Source organism: Chanodichthys erythropterus, chromosome 11 (assembly GCF_024489055.1).
Source record: "Chanodichthys erythropterus isolate Z2021 chromosome 11, ASM2448905v1, whole genome shotgun sequence".
NCBI classification, from domain to species: Eukaryota; Metazoa; Chordata; class Actinopteri; order Cypriniformes; family Xenocyprididae; genus Chanodichthys; species Chanodichthys erythropterus.
The window spans coordinates 57,322,048-57,337,583 of record NC_090231.1 but is presented as its reverse complement, the minus strand read 5'-3'; the positions used below and the strand labels follow the sequence as shown (position 1 = coordinate 57,337,583).

Sequence of the window (15,536 nt, the reverse complement as noted above, 5' to 3'; positions counted from 1 at the left end):
GCATGGGAAAAAGTTGGCAAATACGGAGAAGTTACACTTACAGTATACCTCTCTCAGAGGACATAAGTGTTGGTGCAAGCATGAAGGAGTGTACCCACTTTTGTCCCTCCAGGCAAAACACTTTCTTTGTGTTCCTGGGACCAGTGTCCCAGCTGAAAGAATTTTCTCCACAGCTGGAGACATTATTAAAGCTTAAAGTTGACGCTGACCCTTTTCTTGCAAAAAAAAAATTACAGTTTCCACTGAAGCAGTGTTACTGTACTTTGAGCCTACTGTTAGTCCAGTGTTCACCGAAAAATGAAAATTCTGTCATAATTTATGAGTGTATCTATCATGTATGAATTTCTTTCTTCTGTTGAACACAAAAGTAGGTATTTTGAAGAATACGGTTAACCAAAAACATTGACTTGACTTCCATAGTATGGAGAAAAAAAAAAAAAGGAAGTCAATGGGGACCAAAACAATATGGTTACCCATATACTTCAAAATATCTTCTTTTGTGTTGAATGGAAGAAACAAATTCATACATGATGAACACATTCATAAATTACAATTTTTTTGGGGGGTGATCTATACAGGTTTGTGGCTCTTAATTCCCTTTTATTAATTAACCATTTGTAAACTTATGTCCACCGTTCATTTTTATAAATATGGGATTTGTATTAAATCATGTCCCACCTTGTGCGTGGTGCAGGGGCCAACACCCTCAAGGTGACCCACAACTGCATCAAGGCCTCGGAAATCCCCCCACTTTCACCAGAACGGGATAATGCTGGGCTTGGTTTCCAGAAGTAAAGTGATCATGACGGATACCTCCAAGACGGGCTGGGGCACCCTGTACGATGGCAGATTAGCCTTCAGCTCATGGGCGACCCTCATGTTGGATTGTTGGATTGGGGGGGCAATTTATCTCCTCCAACTAGAGTTGTGGAACCTTCATGTTTGACTCCTCTACGGGAGTCAACAGGCCTTCCTCAAGGGGTCATGAGAACGATCTCGGAGGCGAGGGCCCTTTCCACAAAGAGCCTTTACGCACAGAAATGGTCTATTTTCTCAAACAGGTGCTTAGCTCGGAAACTAGACCCTACTAATTACGAGATTGTACTCACATTTTTGCAGGAGATGCTGGATGGTGGGCGTGCCCCCTCCACGCTCAAGGTGTATGTGGCAGACATCTCTGTGAATCATATCCCGATAGCTGGCCAATCAAATGGGAAACATGACCTGGTTGTTACGTTTCTCAGAGGGGCTAGGAGGTTGAATCCTCACCGTCCTTGCTCGGTCCCATCATAGGACATCTCGACAGTTCTTAGAGCATGAGACCTTTGGTCTCTCTCACTTAAGACTGCCCTCTTGCTGGCTTTAGCGTCAGTCAAGTGAGTTGGTGATCTGCAGGCTCTATCTGTGGAACCTTCCTGCCTTGAATTCAGCCGTAATGACAGTAAAGTGGGTTGTTAGGCCGAGAAAAGGTTACATGCCAAAAGTATTTTCTACCCTGTTCAGAATGATGGTGACAGCACTCGCAGAGAATAAGCAGGCACCCACTCTGTCCCGTCAGGGCACTAGCCAATTTCGGCAATCAGAGCAGCTGTTTGTCAGCTTCGGAGCAAAGGATTTCCAAATGGATTGTGGATGGACTTGTTGTGCCCCTTGGGAGTGAGGACCTACTCCACTAGAGGTATGGCCTACTCTTGGGCATAGTCTAGCGGAGTCTCTATCGCAGATATCTGTGTGGCAGCCGGCTGGTCCTCACCATCCCTTTTCATCAGACCTGGACAACCCTGCTCTTCAAGCACAGGTGTTGTCAGTCTGAAATGCTTGAGGACTGTGTAGTCAGGCGCTGACTGAGCCTCTTCTTATGCAGCTGGTCAAGGGGCCCTCAATCGAGTACCCCTAGCTCTCGGCTCGCAGAGTGGCTTCTGTTCTGCGCATGTAGCATGGTGCTATTGGAGCAAGTTCCCCATAAGCATCAGCGAACTGACGCAATGCGAGTGAACCATGTAGAAAGGAAATGTTTATGGTTCCCTGAGTTAACTTGCTGTGCAACAATGCTGCACAGCGAGTCATGCTAGCCCCTCATCAGTCGAAAGATTTTGAAGACACTGCATTCCTGCATGACTTATATAGACCGTCAACCCCACCCTTTTTGGCTGGCTGAAATGCCATTTGTCAGGGGAGGTGCACAGATATGAACCAATCAGGATTCAGAGAAAACAGAGCATTCCCCATATGTGTCAGCAAACTGACACAATACTCGTTCCTGTAAACTCAGGGAACCTGGGTTATGTGAGTAATCATAAACGTTTATACAATATGTGGTGCGTCCGTGACTGTCCAAAGCTCTTGAACTCTAACGGCTGGTTCATACAGAACGCGTTTTTTGCTTTAAAAAACGTGAGACGCGGGCAGTGGAATGGGGAAAAACCGCAAGGTCTCGAGATGTGTCTTTTAAAAGTTGAACTTTTTTTAACTCGAGCGCCGTGTTTTTAGAACATTGTGTCATGCGTGAGATGCTGCAAAAGATGTGAGCACAACTGTCAAACATTCGTCTAGCACATTTACATAGAAAAATAATGGAAAAGTAGCGCAGTGGAATGGAAAAACACATTCTGTTTGAATGGCCCCTATTAACACTGCAACACAAGCACTCTGAGAGATGATGGCACAGATGAGGGAGGAGGTTCTGTCTGTTTTCCAAGCTCAACCAGAAATGTAAATTTACTCTTTAAAAATTGCCTGACACATAGGATCACTTGTAGGTGTTGATACAACATACTAATGACAAAACAAGTCACAGTGAATAAGATATTCATAAAAATTACTCATTTAAAAAAATATATTTTCACACTTCTCTTGCCAGCAGGTGCTGAATTTATGCAACATGTTTTGTTTACAAGCTTTGCATATGTATTTGTGTTTGTGAGTGAGAGTTTGGTGCAACATGCTGAGTAAACAGACACAATTTCCTAGTTAATACTGAAGAGGGGTAACATACACAAATGGAATATGTGTGGCAACAATAAACAGTATAGTAACTCTTGGCTTTGGTATAAGATTTCTGAAGATCAGGTATGGTTGTTTCTAAATCCTCCTCACAATTTGTTACAAACAAGGATTATCCAGGTTGATTTGGAAATGTTGTCACAACACAAGGAACACACCTATTCATCCAAGAATTAATGAAAGGTGTGGGTTGCCTCATGGAAACAAAGACATTGTTTCCATGAGGCAACCCAAAGGTAATCGTGATTTGTTTAGCTGATCATGTAGTAGCATGTAGTGTGTATTTGCAAGGTGTAACATCTAAACACTGGTGTTCTTTCCAAAAACATTTAGTACTTTACAATTTAAAGTACTAAAGAGAGGTGCATGTCACACTATAGTTTAATTTCATTACACGCGATATTTTAATTTATCTTTGATGTATTTATTAAAGAAAGTTATATAACATCCAGTGCAAAAAAAAAAAAAAAAAAAAATACCCCCCACCCCCATACATATGTAATAACATGATGCTTGTCGTCTTGTATGCTACATTGCACATTTAATCAAATGCAGCAGGTCATTCAGTTATTCAATGCAGAAAATGTGTGTACCATGCACACAATATATACTATACTGCATACAATAATAGTATGCAAACATTTTTATCGCAAAATTTAATTTAACCATTAAAACAAGAGTCCAGAAAAATGGAATTTGGAAAAAAGATTTTATAGGGCCCAACTGTATGAGTTTTTGTTTTTTATATTTATATATTATATGATATAGTCAAGTAAATTTACACAAGCAAGAGCACCATTTTCCTGAATATCACATGAGTGATCAAAATTATGATATAGATTTATGTACAGCAGTTCAATAAGCAAGAACTTAACATTGAGCGACTAACATTTTAGACACAATATTGTTTTTTTTTTTTCCCGTTTCGACAAATCATTCCAAACAAAGCCGTAGCTGAACTGTTGTGCGTCTCAGAGCAACACTATAGTGTTATATTCCTGAATTAATCTGTTTTTGAAAGAAATTGGTGGTTTTTGTTTATTTATTTATCCATGACAGGGCTAAAGCAGCCAAGATACCAGCAAAAAAATACAAACAGCAAAATATTGTTTAATTATCGTTATCGAAAAATCCAAGAAAATATCAAGATATCAATTTTTATCAATATCACACACCCCTAAGCCGCAGTCACAGAAAAGTCTCTGGTTTAACTTTGATCAAATTGTACTTCTCTTTTCAGTTGGCTATGAAGAGGTTTCAGCTGGGTATGCCTGACAGGCTTAACAACTACAAAATTATCAAAATAATATTTGCTTTAATTGTAATTAAAAGTGCACCAGTAATTTTTTCTTTAAGCTGGAACTGCTCACTATGGTAGACATCTTAACTTATACCAACACAGCGTTGTATGAATGTAGAGACACGCAAATTTCCATTGCTACATCCGCCATCGATTATGATTTAGTTTTTTAATAGTGATATGACTTGAATCTCTATCAAAGAAATGTAATGAAATCAAATGCATTACCACAGTGATTTACACTGGTAACATTTTACATACAAATCTTGAGCAGTGCACATTTATTCAAATTCATATATTCCTTTAACTCGAGGGCATACAAATATCACATATTTATATCAGATACATTGCCAAGAATTTACAACACCAACAAGACATGTCTAAAACATAATTCATTTTTATAAGAGTGCTTTCAGTCTTGTAAATGTGGCACAAGACCATTAATTCCCAGCAGTTAATTCAGAATGTTTAGCATTATGAGAGTCCAAAATCTCCGACAGCACATCAGATTTGGAGATTAGGTCTGTGGTTTCGCAGTTTTCTCTGTGGCTCTATGATCAGCACCTACTGCCTCTGCTACACATGTAAAACCTTGTGCCCTGTTAACAAACAAAGAAATGTGTTTAATACTATTATGTTAATATCTAGAGAAATAGAAAAAACATTGGTATGCTCACTTCAACAGATCGTCCAGTTCTCTCTTGATTTTGTTGACTACAGGCGGACCCTGGTACACTAGAGCTGTGTAGAGCTGCACTAGAGAAGCTCCCGCACGAATCTTATCCAGGGCGTCCTGACCACTGGCCACTCCACCGACTCCAACAATCGGCAACTTCCCTACAAACTCACACAAAAGCTTATTTCCTTATTAATCAAATTCACTTTGTGCATTTCAATCAGGGCTGTACATGTTTATTGAATTATCGCTACATCTATAGAAGTCTTGGGAAAACCCCCCCCCAAAAAAACAGTCAAATTCATCTTTACATGTTTTGAGATTTTTCTTCGGCCAATGAATCACACCATTGTATACAAAAGAAACAATCCACTTATTTGCTACCTAAAACTGATAAAAGAGTATGAATGAAACTAAAATCTCACATCACCTATTTATTGGATTATTTATGGCTCATATTTTCATGTGTGCACTCAGAGCTTGACTTTAACTTTTTTGCTCACCAGCCATTCGGACTATTGGTTTTTAAAGTCACTAGCCACTCAGCATTTTCATTGGCCACAATTTTGACATTGATACCATGGGGAAAAACTGCCATATAGATATTTTTTACATCTCATAATTTGGCAGCAGGTTTATAAGGCTGCTGTCACTTTAACACATGGATCCATTATAATGATACACATGCATTTTCTTTCTCAACTGTTTACGTTCACTTAAAACATAACTGTGTTTACGTGAATACTCACCAAGACCAGCATTTTTACATTATTTTGTGTGTATTTGACTGTTTAAGCACAATAAGCAGTGAAAAAGAACTTAATTTAGTACTGAGAGGCAGTTTTATGCGTGCGCACTTTGGGTTTGAGCACAAAATATGCAGGAACGAGTAACATGCGCAATATGCATATAAATAAACAGCTCGGTTAACAAACTTCATCTCTGCATATGCTGTGAGTTTGGGTCGCTTCTAACGTTCATCTAAGAATGCAATGTGTGCCATTTCACAAGATTTTTTTAATGTAAATCATTTACAAACCTACGCCAACACAGGAGAATACATCGATACATTTCTAAATATGCGAATTGCTGTTCATCGCGATTTCAAAAGAAACGTTTATTTAGTTTGTATGTTTTGATGTTCACATGTTCTTGTTCAAGAAATTACACTGGCTGTAGCATTTCTACTGTAAAGTGGCACCCAGATATTCAAGATTGAGTGGACATATGAATTAAGTGTTTGGCTAATATTATTAATTAAACAAGGATTTTATCATGCTGTAAAGTGTAACAACAATCACCAGGCCATTGGCACCCTTTGCAGGCATTTGTTATAATACATAACGCACATAAGTTGATTGTTAATGTGTATAATGTGTATATATAATTATATTTATATATTAAATATGTAATGATATAAAAACATTATGTAATACAGACTTTGTATGTGTTAGATATGATTAATCACATCTTAATTTTAACAGTGTTGTTCAATAAAACCATATAATGATACTTTATTTGAACCAATTATTGTCTCATTGTTTTAAGTCATTTTAAAGGCAATTGTTCACTTGGGCTTATTTTTACTACCACAAAAAAATCTGATTACTCAATTAATCGTCAAAATAATCAACTGATTACTCGATTACCAAAATAATCATTAGTGACAGTCCTAATCATGATTATAGTCAATACCGGTAAATCATGTCACACCAATTTCAATCTACCAGTCTAAATACAAATGAAATGTGTAAAGATAAAAATAATGCTTTGATCTTTCAGGGTTTAAGGGTACCTTGGGTCAGTGTGTACATCTCTCGCACGGTTTGAGTAGACAGCTCCTTCAGAGGCTGACCACTGAGTCCTCCTATTTCATGTTTTTTGGAGTCTTTAAGAGAGTCTGGCCTGGAAACAGTGGTGTTGGAAACCATTAAACCATCAACGCCAACCTAAAAACCGCACAAAGCAAAAAATAGAATCCTGTATTTTTGCAATATTTTTCCACATATTTGTTTGACCTGTGAATTATATGGAAGACTGACCTCCATGATGACCTCAGCAATGTCTCGCTTGTCCTGTGTAGAAAGATCCGGGGCGATCTTCACCACCACAGGCGGTCGCTTCTCCGTCCGCAAAGAATCCCGCTCTTTAAGCACCTGAAGAACCAGATCAAATGATGAAAATGTAAGGCTGAATAACATAAAGGCCATTCATTTGTTTTAATGTAAGGTAAAACCTGTATCTGACAATACAGATTTCACTTGTTCTGTAATATTATGTATCAGCAGGAAGTGATTCCTCTACACTGGTATGGATGTTGTTGAGAGCAATTACTGGGCACTTCTGTAAACATTTAATGAAATTAATCCTTCAATGTTCATTCAGCACTGGAATGAAGTACTACCTTGTCCAGAAGGTGGCGCAGTTCTTCCTTGCCCTGCAGGTCTCTAAGGCCGGGAGTGTTAGGGCTGCTCACATTCACTACCAGGTAGTCAGCGAGAGGGCCCAGTGTCCGCACTCCCTCCACATAATCTGACACTGCATCTGCAGAAAGCTTGTTCTTCCCAAGATTGATGCCAAGAGGTTTACCTGCTGATAATGGACATTTATGCTGTTACAGAGAAGCATGACTTTCCTGGCAAAGCTGCTCAGATGTATTCAAATAAGTAGGAAAAAGCAGTGAATGTCTTTGTTTCCAAGGCATTAAGGGAAATTGTTATGTAAAGATATTTTCACAGTGTTAAGATAAAGGAACCTCATACACCTGCTGCTTTTACAATAAATACGACTAAACTGAAGTAGTTTTGTCTTATTTACCTTTCGTTAGTTCTGACTGCACATACTTCCTGGCTTTCAACCTTTCTTGCACTGCAGAAAGGCCACAACTATTGAATCCATATCTGAAATATACACAAAACACACTACAGTTGTAAATATTAGTGAGATATTTACACTACAATAATTACACAATTATTTGACATTTACTTGGTAAGTACCATGTTTTGGAGAAACACTCAGGATGGTATTCTTTGAATTCTCTGATAATCATAAAGATACATTTCCATCGAACACCATGGTACTACTATAGTATTACTAAATAGTTTGAGTTATGTTTAAGTCTATTGGCCTTTTTACAATTGCTTATAAAAATAACGCAATTGAAGCCATCATTCATGTCCGCGACATAAACAATGAAGAACGTGTAGTAGTGATGCTGCTACAGTTTAATACGTATGTTAGTGGTTTGTTCAAAACCTAAGCATTTTAAAAGAGAAAGTCCAGACTTAAACTTTCAAAATGGCGAGCAGCATTTGGCATTCAAAACCGGCAACATGGACAAACACCACTCGTTTACTCCATCTGGAGGGACTCCACCCTTGTTTGAAAGCCTGTGAAAAATCTGTACAGAACACTGGCTGACGATTTTGGTGTGCAACTGATATTAACGACATTTTTACTGTTTGATGTTAACATCAGCAAATTAAACAGACCAAAGAGAATATTTCCTTTATTCACTTGGAAATAGAAAACATCGTCCAGTCAGAAATTGTTGGGTTAAGTGTTAACTTAAGTGTTAAATAGTTCTATAAATAATGCATTATACTCATCACACAATACAAGATGAAGAAGAAACCGTGAAAGGGTAAAAAAGTACATTCTGAGAGTTTGGATAGCATGGTAGGTTTGTCTAGCCACACCTGTTAATGACTGCCTGGTCTTCCTCCAGTCTGAACACACGTGGCTTTGGGTTTCCATCCTGCGCCTTTGGGGTTACGGTCCCCACCTCCACAAAACCAAAGCCCAGTCTATAGAGGCCATCCACTGCCTCACCGTGCTTGTCAAAGCCTGCTGCTATCCCAACTGGGTTCTGGAACTTTTGACCCATCACATGCACTTCCTGATGGAAAAAAAACAAAAGTGATAATAAAAAATGACTTTGACTTTTCCTGAAATATTAATAAAACTGTCATGACCCACAGAACCGATAAAGGTTTTTCAAATGATCTATGCCAAAATCTAGAGTGTCCTACAGTATATATAACTTATACACTACATGGCCAAGCATGTTGACAACCACTGTGTGAAAAGTGAAAACTAGGGCTGTTGATTTAACATTAGTTATGGGAAAAAATAACGAGTTAAAATTATTTAAGCATTTAACGCACCAGCCTGATAGAGGACAGTCCCAACATTAACTGCAGCCAATTTGGAATCTCTAGCTCAATCCCTCTAGCGCCACCACCCGTCCAAAGTTTCACTCATGTTTATGCTAATAACTTTTGAATTGTGAGGGCTAGAAATGAAATTCCTTTCCCTTGGCTCAAGATGATTCAACTGTACATGATGACGTCATTTTCTGTAATGAAAATTTTCCCGCCAAAAACTCTAACTCCTCCTAGACGGTTCATCTGATTTTCATGAATCGCATCATCTTCAGATCATGCTGGCAAAAAGTTTTCAAAACCTTTTTGATAATGCCAACCGTTCTTGAATAATGCATTCACGAATTTGACGAAGAGCACACCAAATTGGACGTGAGGCTATATTTATTAATGACAAAGATTTACCCGTGTCTTTTAAACCTTTGACAAAATTCAAATCTGTGTTCGCGCAGCCGCGTGAGCCAGAGAGTGCAATTTTGAACCACACAGTAGTTATTTCTCTGTGTTACAAATATTAAAATCATCACAGAAGTATTGAGATAAACGTTTAAAGTTAGGATATAAACGCTGATGTCTATGATTACAATCAAAATAGAGCAAACCACTTTTTGAAACGAACTTGGCGCTTCAAATAACGGTTGTATCACAGTATTACATCTTACTCCAATAAGTGGCGACAAGTGTGTTAAAAATGTTGCATACCAGTCTCCAAAACTCTTCACGTGAGCACATGACGCATGCGCGTGATGCTGACGCAGGAACTGGCCAATACTGAGCCAGCGTTCTGATGTAGAACCCGGAAGCACTGCACTGTGTTTACAACATGAACGTGTTGAATAAAGTTGTTATTTTTGGGGGGTTTTTTGGTGCACAAAAAGTATTATCGTCACATCATAACATTAAAGTTGAACCACTGTAGTCACATTTTCTATTTTAACGATGACTTTACAACCTTTATGGACCTTGAAAGTCCTAATTGAATTGCTGTCTATGGGGGGTCAGAAAGCTCTCGGATTTCAACAAAATATCTTAATTTGTGTTCCGAAGATGAATGAAGGTCTTACGGGTTTGGTATGACATGAAGGTGAGTAATCAATGACCGAAATTTCATTTATGGGTGCACTAACCCTTTAAGTGGCAAAACGTTTAAGCCCTGGCTGTTGGTGTCATGTACAGAAGCCTACAGAAAATTGCATTTCCCAACATTATGAAGAGCACTATCTGGATGTATTAAGTGAAATGTGATGGGAACAGTAGAAATAATAATTTAATTTGTATAGCACGTTTCAGCAATATAACACTATATAAGAGTATGTATGCAAAATGCCCACCTGACTGGGACTTCTAAAGGGAATTTCACACAAGTTCTGGCTTTTATAAATCTGAAAACATTTGTACAGATGCTTGTCCTTTGTGCATATCCACACAAATTATTTTACACACCAGTAATTTTATTCACTCAAAAATATTTGTAAATTTTAAAACTGACACACCAATGACTGACATTTCAATTTGGCATAGTTATCGGCCAGTGCCAACTATCTCAAATGATTAATCAGCCTGATCAACAACACAGCAGTCTATCACTAGTGTATAACACACTGACCAGTGAGGCTGGGTCCTTGTAGTTGTTGAGAGGCACAAGTCCAAGACCAATCAACCGGACAGCCATAACATGAGCCGTCTCTGCTCCCACAAACCTCTGCAGCACTGGCATGAGAGCATCGGCATAGAAGCGCTCGTCTCCGGAGACCGCAAGGTGTCCTAGGAACAGGGCACTGCCACATCCTATGATCTTTAAGGCATCTTTCGCTTGTTTCTGCAAAGAGCAAGAGAGGATACTTGAGTAACAAGAGACCATCCTTTTTTCTAAAATCCATTATCTGCTGAACTCACAATAAGAGAAGGAAAAGAAAGGATCCCAAGCGGACACTATAAGGTCAATCCGTCTCAAATCAACCAGAAGTCTGTGGCTAAACTTTTTGATTTTAATCATTGTTTTCTGGTGAAAGAAATACATAAATGAAGAAGAAAGCCAAATTATTAAATGTCATGGATGTATTTTTACTAAGTAATCCACTATTTTGTAAATGACAATTTTCACCTGAGTTAATTTGGAGCCAAATTATCAAGATCGCAGAACCATTTTATTTTTTATACAGAGATTGGTAGGTCTATTAGTAAAATCTGTTGACTTCAGCAATCTTTGTTACATTGTACGCCAACGGTGACAGTTCAAAAATGGGAAAAACACTTCTTTACCCCAAGTTTACATGGCTGTAACAGCAACTCAAGAAGTATTTCAAGATATTTTAATATCCTTTTATATTCTGGTTCTTAACACACTTTTCTTTTGGCATCTTAATTTAACGTCGAACGTGGTTCATTTCCAGACATATGGGGATCTCAACTTGGCTCCATGAGTAAATTGGTAAATTGTACATTTTCAGTGGTCAAAACCCAAATGTGGGTCACTACAGCTGATTCTTTCATCATTTAAAGAGTAATATCTGAAGAACAAATATTGTTAAAACTAGAAATGCATCTTTTTTTTTGCTATCAACAACTGCATATAGAACATCTGAGTGCCATAAATCTCAATATCCTCCTAGATTCTCATTCTTAATAATCTTCAATAATTTTAATCTTCAATGCGGCTCCATGTCCAAATTGTTTAATTTTACCCATTTTCAATGGTCGAAAACCAAATGTAGACACTTTTCAAAAAGCTGATTATACTAATAGAGTTTAAAGGGGAATGTCTGAAGAACAAATACTACTGAAACTAGAAATGTATCTTGTTTCCTTCTAACAAAATATCAACACCGCTCACACGTGCCAAAAAAATTATTTTCACAATAATATATAAAATATTTAACCTATATTATTCTGCGGACACCACTTAGACAGCCACTGAATGATGATAATCTGCTAACTATTTCATCACTCCAATGAACAGGAAGGGGACCAGAGCAAATTACTGTTTCTGACATTGTACTTGTGAGTTCACATATCTCTTTAATGTTAATTTTAGTGATCTCCGACTGGCAAAGTCAAACATCATTTGTGCCGACGTGAATAATAATAATCTTAAGAGAATTTACGATTAGCATTAGCCAGCACTATTAAATTTGCGTCTGGCGCCCGAGTTGAAAAATTTGAACTTTGGCGTTAATTCGCGTCGCATTAACCAATCAGGAGCCTGCTTGCTGCTGTGGCGGCAGGCCCGCCCGGAGTCACTCATTCAAAATGGAGGAACAACTGATATTATCAGTGAGCAGTCACCCAGAGATTTATGACACAAGTTCATACTTCAGACAGGAAGGAATAAAAAGGACCTCGCATGGAGTGTCGGTGAGGAGATTGGACTACCTGGTAAGTTGTAAATACACATTTCACTTTTGAGTCACTTCCCGCGACGCTGACCCCTATGCCGTTGTTCTGCTCTCCAGAGCAAATACAAAGCGGTAGATCTCTCGATGAACGCACGATATATGGGTGGGCTATATATTGCATGTGATTGTCACACGCATTTCGTCAGTAAAGCCGGTTCCCTGATTACATTTGAAAGCAGGTGATGGCGATTTAGCGGTAATCAGGGAACCGGCTTTACTGACGAAATGCGCGTGACAATCACATGCGATATATCGCCCTATTTTAAGGCCCTATATAGTAGGGTGACCAGACATCCCCGTTTTCCAGGGACAGTCCCGGTTTTTGGTGTTCTGTCCCAGACTTGGGCTGTCCCCGGAAATGTCCCCGTTTTATAGCTCCTTCAAAACAACCCGCAAATACATTACAAAAAAACCCCGACCAGCATACAACAGCCTGTTGGTTATCGAAGCAATTGTGTAGTGAACATGTTCACCAACGGGGGGGCTCTGCAGCTACACTTGGTCGTGCGCGCACCGCTACTTCATGAAGAACATAAACTGGATCTGGACCGCGCCATTATCGTCAAATATCAAAATAAACATTGTTATCAGTTTAAAGGTAGTAACATACTAACTATTCATGTTAAATTAAAGTAATACTGTTTGAATGTTTTATAACAGGGCCTCAACAGGGTGCGAGATTGTTTTGCACAATTTTAAATGTCTACAAAAGTACCGCAGTCACAACGCAGCATTTTCCAACATGTCTTAACTACATCACGTGGTGAAGGTACACTCAGATATGAATAAAAAATAAAAATAAATAATACACGTGCAACTTACTTTGTGCTTGAGTCTAAAATGCAAAATAATAGTTAAAAATAGTTAAAAGTTAAAACAATTTCTGTATACAGTAAAAACAGCTTGTGAAAAATATTTGTTAAATGCTGTTTTATTTGTCTAATCTTACACTTGTTTTATTTTTTTTTAATGTAAAGTAATTTTGTAAAGTCATACTTGCGTTATAACAAGCATATTGTTTTGATCTGCTTTTATTAATCATGTAATAGTTTTTTGGTGAATTGTATTAAAACCTGAGCAAAAATCCTAATAATCAAAACTGAATCATAAGAATTATTAATGTTATAATATAAGGAACCCACAACAATTAAAACAAAAACATTCAAAAATGTATTGTCCCCGTTTTTTAATAAATAGATGATAAATTAGATTTTGGTGATATTTTGACCACTCAAATAGTTAATGTCCCCGGTTTCCATTTCAGAAAAATGGTCATCTTACTATATAGTTCAATCCCAGAGATACTGTGATGTCAATGCGGCAGCATGTAGTTCCCATACCAAGTACTTGAACTCTTGGTAGATTCAGAATCTGTTAAAATCCCTTCTTCCAAATATCCCTAAAACTGATTCGAATATGGGTTCTTATATATACTTTTGAAAGCAAGTTAACGTGCCTCAATCTAACCATTTCAGTGTATTTTTAGCACTCAGTATATAATGTATAAAATGAAACAAAGATTGCTCGAGTCAACATATTTTACTAAAAAACCTACCAATCAGTGTAAGAATAATATTATGATGCTGCCATCTTTGTAAAGTCATTTTGACCCCCCCCCCCCCTATAATTTGGCTTCAAATCTCAGGTGAAAATGGTCATTTTGACCCCCCCTTTTCAAAATGGTGGATTACTCAATACTTTTGCATCCATGACATTTAATAATTTGGCTTTCATCACTATTTATGTTCGTCTTTCTTGTGAAAAAAATATTATCAAAAATTTGGATCCTTGGAAGTTTCTGAAATTTGATTGATTTGACATGGAATGACACTATAAATGTGAACTAAAGCCCAAAACCTTGTTTGTAAGCACGTGCACGATTTTGCCTTTAGTACAGAAATGTAAACACAAGGTTTACTGATATTTCATATTCGCACAGTTTAACTTGGAGCGTAATTAATACGTCTGAAACGCAAAACATCGAAAAAGTGCCAGATATGCCAGCTGTAAATGCATGCTCTGCTCGAGCTGATAACACTTTAAAAACACACTAACAAACTTCATCTAAGAGCTGCATCTTATTCACCTTCAGTCGTCCCGCCATGAGTGTTGCATGACCATCCAAACAACGTGCAGCGCTTCGATAGTCACTTCCTGGACAAAATCTCGCGAGAATAACGAAACCCCGAGAGCGAAATTCACATGAGATATTATTTATATAACACTGCTAAATGTGCGATATTAACCGTTAATTGAGAGGAATTATTCATTTAACAAGCAACACTGTCAGTTATGATTATTATAAACACAGTTAATGATACATTTGGTTAGTCGTGTAATATGTTTTTAAATATTAGAATATTTAATATAATTAGGCCTAATCTTATTATATAAAATAATGTATGCATGAAAACATGTCATGTTTTAGGACCTGCTACTATGGTACCTCCATGGCTTTTTTTTTTTTACATGTACGTGGTGTTTTTTTGTTTTTTTTGTTTTTTGAAGTATTTTAGAGTAGTGCAAACTTAATAAATATGTCTATCACTTAATAATTTAATTGAAATACCATCACTATACCATTTTGCAAGGAGTGCTTTTCCTTATTTTTCAGGCTATACAATGTTAAGTAATTAATACAGAGAATAACAATAAATCTCCATCATCACTGCACAAGATTGTGTGGCTTAAAATCAAAAAGTCTTTATTTCACAAATCTGTAATCATAGATAACACTGTATTGGGAAGCTTTTGGAATGGAGATTCTTGGTTTAAAGTCAGACTTTGCATGTATTTGAGTGTCTGCTCCAATTTCCCTAATGAAGTTAGTTCACATTCACTGTTTGTGAATTTCAGATTTGCCTAAGATGCACGTAAGCTCCCTGTTTTCTAGTCCACACAATCTTTCCTGGACCGAAGGTTGCTTTTTAGCTATTATCAGTCATGGCAGTCTCAAAGCAAGTGCTTGTTTTTTGCTGGATTTTAGTTGTTTTGATGCG

The 15,536-nt window shown here is 37.6% G+C and overlaps 1 protein-coding gene across 1 annotated transcript; it reads right to left on the bottom strand.

Moving 5' to 3' along the window:
- Nucleotides 1-4,018: 4,018 nt before the first annotated feature.
- Nucleotides 4,019-14,681, bottom strand: dhodh (dihydroorotate dehydrogenase). Its single transcript, XM_067401512.1, has 9 exons — nucleotides 14,624-14,681; nucleotides 10,749-10,961; nucleotides 8,678-8,877; nucleotides 7,797-7,879; nucleotides 7,384-7,571; nucleotides 7,022-7,135; nucleotides 6,775-6,928; nucleotides 4,981-5,140; nucleotides 4,019-4,902 (listed from the first exon to the last, which is right to left on the bottom strand). Exons 1-9 carry the CDS (start codon nucleotides 14,639-14,641, stop codon nucleotides 4,821-4,823), a joined length of 1,212 nt encoding a protein of 403 aa, XP_067257613.1. The 5' UTR covers nucleotides 14,642-14,681; the 3' UTR covers nucleotides 4,019-4,820.
- Between the last annotated feature and the right edge of the window lie 855 nt (nucleotides 14,682-15,536).